At 40.4% G+C, this 12,641-nt stretch overlaps 2 protein-coding genes across 2 annotated transcripts; one reads left to right on the forward strand and one right to left on the reverse strand.

Annotated features, from left to right (window-relative positions):
- Nucleotides 1-1,779: 1,779 nt before the first annotated feature.
- LOC126609602 (pentatricopeptide repeat-containing protein At3g02330, mitochondrial) lies at nucleotides 1,780-4,725 on the reverse strand. Its single transcript, XM_050277456.1, has one exon. It carries the CDS (start codon nucleotides 4,579-4,581, stop codon nucleotides 1,903-1,905), a length of 2,679 nt encoding a protein of 892 aa, XP_050133413.1. The 5' UTR covers nucleotides 4,582-4,725; the 3' UTR covers nucleotides 1,780-1,902.
- Nucleotides 4,726-7,948: 3,223 nt separating this feature from the next.
- LOC126609607 (uncharacterized) lies at nucleotides 7,949-9,424 on the forward strand. The gene is made up of 2 exons (XM_050277461.1): nucleotides 7,949-8,489; nucleotides 8,816-9,424. The coding sequence occupies exons 1-2, from the start codon at nucleotides 7,985-7,987 to the stop codon at nucleotides 8,842-8,844; spliced, it is 534 nt and encodes a 177-aa protein (XP_050133418.1). The 5' UTR covers nucleotides 7,949-7,984; the 3' UTR covers nucleotides 8,845-9,424.
- Nucleotides 9,425-12,641: the final 3,217 nt, after the last annotated feature.

Below are 12,641 nucleotides of genomic sequence, written 5' to 3' on the forward strand. Positions count from 1 at the left end.
CCCCTTTTTTATTTGGATTATTATTTTCTTAATGTTAGATTATTCTTTTTTTTAAAGTTCATTATATTTTTTCCCTTATTTTTTTTTAAGGCTATCTATCCCACCCAAATATTATCCAAAACTCTCATATAAATAGGCCCTTACTTAAGTAGATGTTTGAAATTGATTAATTTGATTGCTTGATTAAACTTGGTTATGTGAGTTAAACTTGTTTGTGACTATTATATTTTTGGGTAAATTACATAGTAGCCCCTCAGGTTTAAGCTCTATTACAACCGCATACAACATCTTTAAAACATTTCACTTTCATACCTCACGTTCTATTTTATTGCAAAATAATACCTCCGTCACATTTTCCATCCATTGATCCGTTAAGTGTTGACGTGACTGACACATTTGTGCCACGTGGCTGCAAAATGTGTGCCACGTGGCAATTAAAAAAAAAAAAAAAAACCTTAATCTTCTAAATTAAAAAAAAAAAAAAAAAAAACCAGAAACTTGAAACCCATTCTCCCCCAGCCCCTGAACCCTGCGAATCCCCCTTGATTATCCCCCCCCCCCCCCGCCGCTGCGAAACCCCCAGCCCCTGAACCCTGCGAATCCCCCTTGATTATCCCCCCCGCTGCGAAACCCATATCCCATTATCCACCCCCAACCACCCCATCCCTGCACCCGCGCGAACCCAAATCCCATAAGCCCCTCGTACCTGGAACCCACAACCCAGATCCCATAAGCCCCCATCCCACCCTCTTCCCTCCTCTACACACCCCACTCCTTAAATCCACACTCATTTCTCCCATTTTCACCTCACGAACCCGACGATGGCGGTCGGGATCTGGGTTTTTATTTTTTTATTTTTTTCTAGGTTGCAGATAGGGGTCAGGGGAAGAAGAGAGGGGGGAGAAGACGAACTGAAAGGGGTTTTTTTTTTTTTCTGGGTTGCGGAAGAAGATGAAGATCCGGGGAGAGGGGGTTGCGGGGAAATGGGATGCGTTGCAGGTACGAGGGTCTTATGGGATGGGGGTGAATAATTGGATCTGGGGAATAATAGGTTGGGGGTTTAATGGGATATGGGTTTTGCAGGGAGCGCGGGGGGGGAGGGGATAATCAAGTATTTTGGTTTTTTTTTTTTTAAATTTAGAAGATTAAGGTTTTTTTTTTTTTAATTGTCACGTGGCACACATTTGGCAGCCACGTGGCACAAATGTGTCAGCCACGTCAGCACTTAACGGATCAATGGATGGAAAATGTGACGGAGGTATTATTTTGAAATAAAATAGAACGTGAGGTATGAAAGTGAAATGTTTTAAAGATGTTGTATGCGGTTGTAATAGAACTCAAACCTGATGGGCTACTATGTAATTTATCCTATATTTTTATATGTATAAAATATGTATTAAAAAATTAGGTCTTGTGAGGCTTCGCCTCACACCTTAAGGCTTTCGCCTAGGCAGGGCTATCCATCAAACGCCTCGTTCACACCTTCGCCTTTTAAAACATTGACGCGAATATCTTGATTTGTTGTTATTTCTATGAAAAATGATAAACACACACTTCTTTGAGCCTTTCATGCGCTCATGTTAATTATGTTTGTCCATTATTTTCGTTTACTTTATTCAATTCGATTGCCAAAAATGAAAAGTGTGTGTGAAAAGGACCTCCCTTTTTAAACTTCTACATCCTTTCCATAGAGAAATACACTAATCAAAACTGTTCTAAAAAAAATGTATGTACTGATCAAATTTCCCCATTCAAAAATTAAAGAAAATTTCCCACATATTGTTGCTTTCCAATTCATTTGATCCTTATATTTAAAAATAATAATTGTATTCATGAATTAATTTTAAAGCTTACAATTTTCTCACTTCACAAATGAAGGAGGCTTGAATTAAGCTACACATTTTACATGCTAATTTTGAGCTCATCTTCAAGAAACTCCTGCTTTCCCATCTCCTCATCAAGCACAAAATCAATTTCTGGCCTATACCCAACTCTCGTCATCTCGGAAACAAGCAAATCAAGCTGCTCATACACCTCTTCATGTCTCGGATGAGCCTTGTCGCCAACCAAAAACGCATGTACCTCATCTTTTACCTCAATCCAGCTGCAACCCGGCTCCTTCTTCAATTTACCGTGCCACATTGTCTTCCTCATCTTCGAGACCTTGCCCCACATTCCAGCTTCCGCATATATATTTGATAACAGAACATAGGTAGAAGAATCTTGAGGATCCAGTTGCAAAATGGAGCTGGCTGCTTTTTCTGCCACCTCTACATTTCCATGGAGCTTGCAAATGCTCAGCAGAGTTCTCCATATAACATCGTCGGCTTCGAAAGGCATGTTGTCAATAAGCCTCAAGGCCTCGTGGACTTGGCCTGACCTCCCTATAATATCCACCATACATGAGTAATGCTCCAACTGAGGATGTAAACCATAGTCGCTAAGCATTGCGCGGAAATAGTGTAAACCTTTTTCAGCGTGCCCAATATGTCCACAGGCTCGGAGGACTGAAACAAAAGTTGCATGATTTGGCTCCACATTCTCAAGCTGCATGTACTCAAAAATTCTAAGAGCATCTTCTCCAAGGCCGAAGTTTGCGTAGCCAGAGATCATAGCGTTCCATGTGACAGCATCCCGCTTAGGTGCTTTCTTGAACATTAGATGTGAATCTTGCATGTTACCACATTTTGAGTACATATCGACAAGAGTGCTGACTATGTATACATCCGACTGCAATTCATGTTTGATAATCTGAGCATGGATCTGCTTCCCAAGTCCAACAGTAGCCAAATTGGCACAGGTATCAAGAACCGTAGCGTATGTAAAGTTATCAGGTTCTGCACCCATTTCCAACATCAAAGAGAAAAATCTCTGCGCTTCCTCATCTTGCTTATGCAATGAGAAGCCAGATATGATTGCATTCCATGAAACCATGGTTTGTTCTTCAGTTCTATCATGTATCTTTTCTGCCTCTTCCATCATTCCACATTTGCAATACATATCGACAAGGGCACCTCCAATAAATAAGTTCATGCCCATTCCAGATTTAATAATTCTGCTATGAATTTCCATCCCATAGTTTAAAGAGTGCTGACCTGCACAAGCTTTTAGAACACTACCAAAGGTGAACTCATCCGGTTCCATACTTGAGCGGAGCATGGACACGAAAAATGAAAGTGTCTCCTTTTCATTTTCATTTTGTCCATAAGCTGCAATAATCGCATTCCAAGACACAGCATCTCTAACTACCATCTCATCAAACACGCGAGAAGCTCCAAAGAGATCTCCGCATTTACCGTACATGTCCAGCATGGCATTTGCTACACATACATTTGATCTCAAACTACTCTTAACCACTAATAATTGTAGTTGAATCCCCTCCAAGAGCCCCTTGATCACAGCACAAGCGCTAAGTGCACCAGATAATGTTATCTCATCAAAACCAAGACCAGATTTCCGCAAAAGCTTAAATAGCCGCAGAGCTTCAAAACCTTTCTCATTTCGAGCATATCCTACAATCATTGCATTATATGACTGCAAACTCCGGTTCGCCATCAAATCGAATATCTTTCTAGCATCAGACATCCTGTTACATTTTGAATACATGTCCAATGTGGCAGTTCCAACGATGACATCAAATTGGAAGTCCGTCTTTATAGCATGTCCATGAAACTGAGTGCCTAATCTATATGCAGATAATCCTGCACAGGACCTGAAGACGCTAGCATATGTAGACTGGCTCACCCCGGCTCCCGCTTTCTGCATCTCATTAAACAGTTCTAAACCCTTGACGTACCGATCATTCTGAACAGACCCTGCAATTATTGCGCTCCAAGAAACCCAATTCTTTTCGGGCAATTCATGGAAGGCTTGAAGCGAACAATCTAATCGCTTACACTTCCCATACATATCCACCAAAGCACTTCCGGTGACCACATCAATGTCAAAACCCATCTTCACTGAAACACAATGAATTTGAATCCCCAAACCAATCTCTTCCATAACAGAACACGCCTTCAGAACAACCGCAGTCGTTGTGCAGTCGAATTCCATACCCCCACTCACCATTTCCACATAAACTTCAGTAGACTTCCAATACTCACCACTCTGCAAATACCCCGAAATCAAAGAATTCCATGAAACCACGTCTTTCTCAGGCATAGCATCAAAACAAGACTGCGCAAACCCCATCTTCCCACTCCGAGCATACCCAAAAACCATGGTGTTCCACGACACCATATCCCTCTGCGGCATTCCATCGAACACCTTACCTGCATACTGCAAAACCCCACACTTCACATACATCTGGATCAAACAATTCGTAACGAACACAGTGGGATCGAACCCAGAAACGATCATGCGAGCGTGGGCCTGTTTTCCCGGATTCAGAGCTCGGCCGTGGGAGCATTGCTGGAAAATGTGGGAGAAAGTTTTGAAATTTTTTGCGGGTATTGGTTGGTTGCGACTGTGAGTGAGAGTGGAGAGAGAGCAAATGGGTTGCGTTTGGGGGTGAAGAGATTTGGAGGAGAAGGAGACGATTCTGGTTAACCAAATCGGAGAGAGATGGTGAGCAGCAGCCATCCACTGCGCTATTCATTCTTGGCGGGTAAGTTCATATGCAGTACACTTTTTCTTTTACCGAATTACTGTTTCCTTTTTACATTTGTAATTTTTTTTTTCACTCGATTCAAAAGAGAGGCAAACCAGTAAATTGGGCGAAACGCAGCGTTCCGACAAAGCGAATATAATTATACTTTTTGCATGTATTTTCATACATTACCGTAATTTACTCTCTATGCTCGGTTATGTTTGGTTGAAGAAATTTAAGATTACTAAGGAATTTTAAAATAACAAAAATTGAATTGACGGGATTTTATTATCTAGAATTTGTGAATTTTCTTGTTTGGTTAACTTAAAAGAACAATAGAATTATATATGAAATTTGTCATTTTTAAACTCTCAATCATAGAAATTGGAAAATGACACATATTTACATGAAGTTTAAACTTAGGAATTGGAGATCCCAAATTCTAATTTTTTTTTCACAGCGGAAATTCTATATTCTTATGTTTATGAACAAAGGAATTTATGTATGTCAATTTATAAATTCTAACTTTTCTTCAAATTTCAAGTTTATTTCTTTCATCCAAACATTACTGTCGACGCTCATCCATATCAGTCGATTTTCCGAAACAAGAAAAATAGAGAACTAGTCGGAAACCGCTGAATTGAAATCTCCGAACTCGATTGGTAATATCGGAATGCTCTCTCTCTCATTATTTATGTGCATCTGTGTGTACGTGTAAGGTTGTAGATGCATATGGAGGTTTAATTCCTTTACATTTTCCGCAGAATCTTCAGAGGAGAACAAGAACACTGCTGGCGTGGATAATGTATGAGTTTCTTCCCTCCCTAGTTTTATTTTTTTTGAATTTTTGGTTCTTTTTCGGCAATAGCTAGGCCAACAACAACCCTACTTATTTAGCGGTTGTTGCCTATTTTTCTCGTAGTGATCTCCATGGATTGCCATTAATAATGTATGAGTTTTACTGCTTCCCTTTTAATTTTTGTTGAACATTCAAACAAGTATGTCTTGGTAGAGGCTTTCTCATATATAGCCTAACCAAGGGTGATTTTTTAAGCCCTGCGACCTTTTTATGATTAGTAAACTTAATTTGATGATCTTAAGTCCCACTCTTTTCTCTCCCCTTGTGAGAGTCTTTCTCTCCACCCCGTGAGAGCCTTTCAGTTTGTGTGCTAAGCTTTCTTTCAGATTTCATCTTCTCCGCCGCCGCCGGCCCTTGTCATGACCTGGGTTGGTGGCTCTTGGGTTTAGTTCTCTCTGCAACTTTTATGCCGATCGTCCCCAATCTGTGCTTTAATTTTCCAAATCCTATGCCATCAATTCCAATTTCTTTCCCATCCTCCATCTCCTAGGCTTTCCTCTAACCCATTTGATTTTCGATTTTTAGCTCCTTATCTTAAACATGTTTTGTCGCGTTTTTCTCCTAATGTGCGTAGGGCTCCGGTGTAGGTGATCTCACCACCACCTCTCATGGATCGAAAGTGTGTTTTGCTCCGGCTCGGGTGTTTACACCACCACCTCTCATGGATCGGAAGTGTGTTTTGCTTCGACAACTTTGTTGCCTTTGGTGACTATGTTGCTGATGAGTTTTCTCACCAGCTTCCTCTGTTTCGCTACACATCTGTCATCTATGGTGCTTTGTGAAGGTTGTGGGAGTCGTCTTTCCATCATTTTTGCGGAGTTGCTTGGCTGGATTTCTGACATCTGTTGGATGGAAGGTCTCCGACGGTGCATCAGTGGAAGTTGCAAGGAAGATAGGTTTTCTGTTTCTGGGCTCAAACTTTTGGTTTAGGCTTTGTTTTGGGGGTCCATATTTTGTTTTGGGCTTCTTCTTGTAGTTGGACCTCAATCTGTTGTAAAGTTTAGTGTGGTTTGGCAATAAATCTTCCGCTTTTACCGAAAAAGAAAAAAAAACACCAGTTTTCGCCTGTTATGAACTGGGACATCATATTGCTTCGAATTTGGAATTGAAATATTTTGTTTTAATAGAAATTTAGAATTATAATCGAACTGTTGATAATTAAAATGCTAGGAGTTCGATATTTTTTTTTAGTACATCGATATTTTTACACTAGAGAAGGGAGAGTTCAGTTAAGCCACACAATGGGCAACCTAATTTGGTATCGGATTTGCCATCCACAAGATTCGAACCTAAAACCTCTCACTTCTAAGCGAAGAAGAATACCACCAACCGTAGTACTGAGTTCCACATTATTATACCTCATTGTTTAATGCCTAATTAAGCTACTTGTTATTGGGATTACTAAACAAACCTTCTTTGTGTTCTCTTTTCTTTGTGAGTGAAAGAACTTCTCTCTAGAGCAGAAACAAACCTAGTTTTTCTTTAGCCACCAGACTTAATTTCGATTAGGGTCTATTGAAGGAAGGACCTCCGGTTACTTATGACTACTCTTCATTAGGGTTTTATCTAGTTAATAGCTGTCTATTTTCTTCTTGATCTTATCATCTTGTGTAAGGGTCTTATCTCCTCATTTCAAGGAAGATTAGTGTGGCCCTATGTCGGCTGCTTTGCATGATTTAAGGAGATTAGTGTGGCTGATTAGTGTGGCTCCCTATGTCTCAATTAGCTGTCTTGCATGATTTAAGGAGATTAGTGTGGCATCCTATGCTAGCTGTCGTGAGTGTTGAGTGCAGTTTGCAACTCACTCAAACTTTTCTATATATTTTGTGTAACATTTGGATGCTTGTCAATATAATGAAAACCACAAACTTCAACATGGTATCAGAGCGGGCATCATTCTGAGCCTGTTCTGTATATCGAAACTGCTGTGTTTATTTTCAAAAACAATGGCAGATGGAAGTCCAGAGGATGTAAGCATCATTCCTTCTTCATCTATAAGCGCGTCTGAAATGGATATCAATCCAAACCAACGTCTCAGTTCAGTGTTATTGAATGAGTTTAATTATTTGCCATGGGCAAGGGCTGTCAGTCTTGCTCTCGGTGGAAGATCCAAACTTGGTTTCATCAATGGCAGTCAACCTGCACCAGATGCTTCTTCTCCAGAATTTGGAGGGTGGCTATGTAAAGATCAATTGGTCATGTCATGGTTGTTAAATTCTATGGAAAGGAAGGTTGCTGAAATCTTCAGCTATTCTGAGTCGTCTCTCACTCTTTGGACCACCGTAAAGGAGATGTATGGCAATTAAAACAATGCACCTCGCATCTTTCAACTCAAGAAGGATATCTCCAATATACAGCAAGAAGGTAAAAGCTTTGTTCAACATCTTGGTTCCTTGAGAAGCATGTGGAATGAGTTAGATGTGTACATACCTCACACAAGTTCCTCAGTGCTCCTTAAAAGAACTGAAGAAGATAAAAAATTTCAATTATTGTCTAGCTTAAGCTCAGAATATGAGGATTTGAGAAGTCACATTCTCATGAACCCGGAGCTACCATCTTTCACTAGTGTCTGTGCAACTATCCAACGTGAGGAAGTAAGGAGAAAAGTCATGAACAATGGTATAAAAACCAACGTGACAAAAGCTAGGGCTTACCTGACAAATGAAAAAAGGTATAAAGGGAAAAACCCTCATTTGAAGTGTCTACATTGTGACAACATCGGGCATGTGAGAGACAAGTGCTGGATCCTACATCCAGAACTCAAACCTGACTTCATGAAGGATAAATCCGCACCAAAGACAAGTCGAGCATACCCTCGTGCCAACACTGCAACATCTTCATCTATCAACAGTTTTGATACCTATCAACAGTTTACTGCAAATCCTGCCACCCTGTTAAATGAGTTCGTAGCGTATCTCCAACAAAAGAAGGGAAGATATGAGGGATCTGTTGATCATGAAGATGGAAGTACTACTGCATTGATGGGCAAATTTGCAGGTTTTTTAGCTGATGCTGATTGTGTACCTCAGACAGACTTAAAAGGTATTATAACTGTTTTCCAAACTGCTCTTAAAATAAATGAGTTACATGATTTTTGGGTTGTAGATTATGGTGCCACAGACCATATGACAAATCAAATGTCAAAGTTACATAAATTTGAGAAACTACATAATCCTTCACATGTATCTGTTGCTAATGGTGAAGGTGCTAGGATTGTAGGAAATGGAAAAATTCACCTGATATCAAATCAAATAGAGTCTATGGCCCTATATGTCCTATCTTTTCCATTTCAACTTCTCTCAGTGGGAAGAATCACAAATTCCTTAAATTGTTTGGCCATTTTTTCACCAAAAACTGTCATTTTTCAGGATTGTATAACCAAGAGGACAATTGGTGAAGGGTTTTACAGTGATGGTCTCTATTACATATCGAAAAACTCTTCCTGTGGGTTTCATGCCAAGTCAAAGTCCATCTATACCTCCATTCAAGAGGCCTCATTGTGGCACCAGCGACTAGCCCATCCATCTCAACCTATCTTGTCCACCTTATTTCCTGATTTAGGCAAAGAATCAACCCACTGTGAAACTTGCCATTTGTCAAAGGCAACAAGACTACCTCTAGGGTCTTCGATGTCTATAGTTTTTCACCTTTTTGAGCTTGTACACTCTGATATATGGGGACCAACAAGTGAATCTTTTGATGGTTATAAATATTTCATAACTTTTGTTGATGATTATTCAAGAACCACCTGGTTATATTTGTTAAAATCAAAAAGTGAGGTGATGGAAGTGTTTAAGGACTTTCACAACCTTGTTAAAAATCATTTTTCTTCTCAAATCAAAACCCTAAGGTCTGATAATGGCACCGAATACATGTCCCAAGTCATGACTCAATATTTGAGTAACAATGGCATCATACATCAAACTAGTTGTGTTGGCACACCCCAACAAAATGGTGTTGCCGAGAGGAAAAACCGTGATCTCCTTGAAAAAACTAGGGCATTGATGTTACAAATGAATGTACCACAACGTTTTTGGTCTCAAAGCGTCATGACAGCAGCTTACCTGATCAATAGGTTACCTAGTAGGGTTTTGGGGTTCAAATCTCCAATAGAGATAGTCAAGAACAGAAAGGTGGACTTGTCTCACCTTAAAGTCTTTGGATGCATCTGTTTTGTTCATGTTCAGCCCTTACATCGAGACAAACTTGATCCTAGGGCAACTAAATGCATTTTCCTTGGCTACTCGTCCACACAAAAAGGGTATAAGTGTTACAATCCACAACTTAAGAGATTAATTGTTTCAAAGGATGTTCAATTTCATGAAACTAATTCTTATTACAGTAAGTCTCTGGATAGTACAAGTCAGGGGGATATTAGCTTGGACATGTTTCCACTGCCAAGGACTGAGATACCCAACAATGTGGGTGATCAACCTCACACGATGGATCTTGTGGCCCCAAATCCACTGATTCCATATGACGACAATAACATGCCTGTGGAAGATGAAACTTTACGCAATATTCATCCTGAAGAATCCTCAGAGGAGTCTCTTCCTATCATACCTCGACGAAATCCAACTCGTGAGAGGCACCCACCAGCAAGACTGCAAGGTTTTGTTACGTACAAGCCCAAGCACCCTTTATCCAACTACTGTTCTTACCAAAAGTTGTCACCTAATTATACTGCCTATTTGAGTAATATATCTGCACATGAAGAGCCTCAATCATTTCAAGAAGCTAACCAATCACAGGTGTGGCAGCAAGCCATGCAGGATGAATTGCATGCACTCGATCAACATAAAACCTGGAGCATTGTGCCACTGCCCAAAGGAAAGAAAATAGTAGGCTGCAGGTGGATATACAAGATTAAATTCAACTCGGATGGGTCTATAGAAAGACACAAGGCACGATTAGTGGCCCGGGGCTTCACTTAAACATTTGATGTGGATTACAAGGAAACCTTTGCCCCGGTTGCAAAGATGAACACAGTGCGTGTACTCTTGTCCGTGGCTGTCAACAAAGGATGGCCTATGTATCAAATGGATGTAAAAAACGCCTTCTTACATGGTGAGCTTGAAGAAGACGTCTACATGAGATTACCACCGGGTCACTCTCAAAGTCATAAACAGGATGTTGTGTGTAAACTGCACAAATCAATTTATGGCCTTAAACAATCACCGAGAGCCTGTATGCTAAGCTTAGTTCAGTCCTTATCAGTGTTGGTTTTAGAAGAAGCAATGCAGACTCTTCTTTATTTGTACACTCAGGCACCGCTGGTACATTGGTTGTTCTTGTGTATGTTGATGACTTGATCATCACCGGAGATAACCCTGAAGAAATCAAAGAACTCAAGCATTCTCTTCAGCAACGCTTTGCAATAAAAGATCTTGGTGTACTGAGATACTTCCTTGGCATCGAAATGGCTACCTCTTACAAGGGCTTATTCCTTAACCAGCACAAATATGTTCTTGATCTCCTTAAAGAATCAAACATGAGTGATGCTAAACCGGTCCCTACACCTCTCGACATTAAACTTAAGCTCAGCTTAGAGGGTCAACCTCTTCCGAACATAAGCTATTATCAGCGGTTGGTTGGTAAGTTGATATATCTGACCATCACAAGGCCCGACATTACGTATGCTGTCAGTATTGTTAGCCAATTTATGCACTATACCACGCTGGAACATTTTAACCTAGTCAAAAGGATACTTCGGTATCTAAAAGGTTCTGTGGGACGTGGTATAATCATGAAGAACAATGCAAGCACTCAGATTACAGGTTATTGTGATGCAGATTGGGCTAGCAATTCCATTGATCGTAAGTCTACAACGGGATATTGCACGTTTGTGGAAGGCAACCTTGTCTCATGGAAAAGCAAAAAATAGACTGTCGTTGCAAGATCCAGTGCTGAGGCAGAATATTGGGCCATGGCATCTACTGCATGTGAACTAATTTGGCTCAAAGGTTTACTGTGTGACTTAGGTGTTTTCAATCATCAATCCATGTCTCTTTTATGTGACAATCAGGCTGCAATGCACATTGCTTCCAACCTAGTTTTTCACGAGAGAACCAAGCACATTGAAGTCGATTGTCACTATGTTCGTACACAAGTTCAATCTCAGGTTATCCAAACGCATTTTGTAAGGAGCTCGGATCAACTTGCGGACCTATTCACCAAATCCTTAGCCTCTCATCAATTTCAGCTTCTCCTTGGCAAACTTGGATCCATCAACCTTTTGGATCCAGCTTGAGGGGGAGTATTGAAGGAAGGACCTCCGGTTACTTATGACTACTCTTCATTAGGGTTTTATCTAGTTAATAGCTGTCTATTTTCTTCTTGATCTTATCATCTTGTGTAAGGGTCTTATCTCCTCATTTCAAGGAAGATTAGTGTGGCCCTATGCCGGCTGCTTTGCATGATTTAAGGAGATTAGTGTGGCTGATTAGTGTGGCTCCCTATGTCTCAATTAGCTGTCTTGCATGATTTAAGGAGATTAGTGTGGCATCCTATGCTGGCTGTCGTGAGTGTTGAGTGCAGTTTGCAACTCACTCAAACTCTTCTATATATTTTGTGTAACCTTTGGATGCTTGTCAATATAATGAAAACCACAAACTTCAACAGGGTCAGTGGCAGCCCTTTCTTCTTCCGTTTTATCTTTGTTTCTTCCTTTTGTTCCTTTTGCTACCTTTTCCCCCGCTATGTTTCCCGATTGACCCAGTCATTCACACCTCATAGACATTCATCTTCCCCCACCACTTTCAATTCGTTCTGCAGTGCAGTCAGTTTTCAATGCAATTTGTTGCGATCATTTGAGAGGGTGCATAGAGTTTCGGTGATCACACCGACTGAGTGTTACAACACCACCTTCTTCTCTCTCTGCCTATATTGGCAGTGTCACTCATGATAATCCCACAAGATGAATTGTGTCCATTCATCGTACATCGTGCGGTAATAAATCATTTTAAATATTTTTATTTAAAATTAAACACAAACAATATCTAACAAAAATTGACCACACAATATACAATGAACAGACATAAATTACGAATTCCCATAATCCTTGCCAAAATGATCCGGAGAGGATCCTGCTGGGGACAAAGCCTCTATTAGAAAGGGGTGGGGCCGAAACCCGGACAAATTCTCTCTTAAAGTTTAATGCACTGTGTACGCTGGAGCTTGTCTCTAATTAGTATC

The sequence above is a fragment of the Malus sylvestris genome, chromosome 17 (assembly GCF_916048215.2).
Source record: "Malus sylvestris chromosome 17, drMalSylv7.2, whole genome shotgun sequence".
Taxonomy (NCBI): Eukaryota; Viridiplantae; Streptophyta; class Magnoliopsida; order Rosales; family Rosaceae; genus Malus; species Malus sylvestris.

Bases quoted from the DNA above. Each gene is read 5' to 3' on its own strand.
- LOC126609607 (XM_050277461.1), top strand. From the start codon at position 7,985: ATGAACCCGGAGCTACCATCTTTCACTAGTGTCTGTGCAACTATCCAA. The intron at 8,490-8,815 runs GTATTATAACTG...GTCATTTTTCAG, and splicing joins ACCTCAGACAGACTTAAAAG to GATTGTATAACCAAGAGGAC.
- LOC126609602 (XM_050277456.1), bottom strand. From the start codon at position 4,581: ATGGCTGCTGCTCACCATCTCTCTCCGATTTGGTTAACCAGAATCGTC.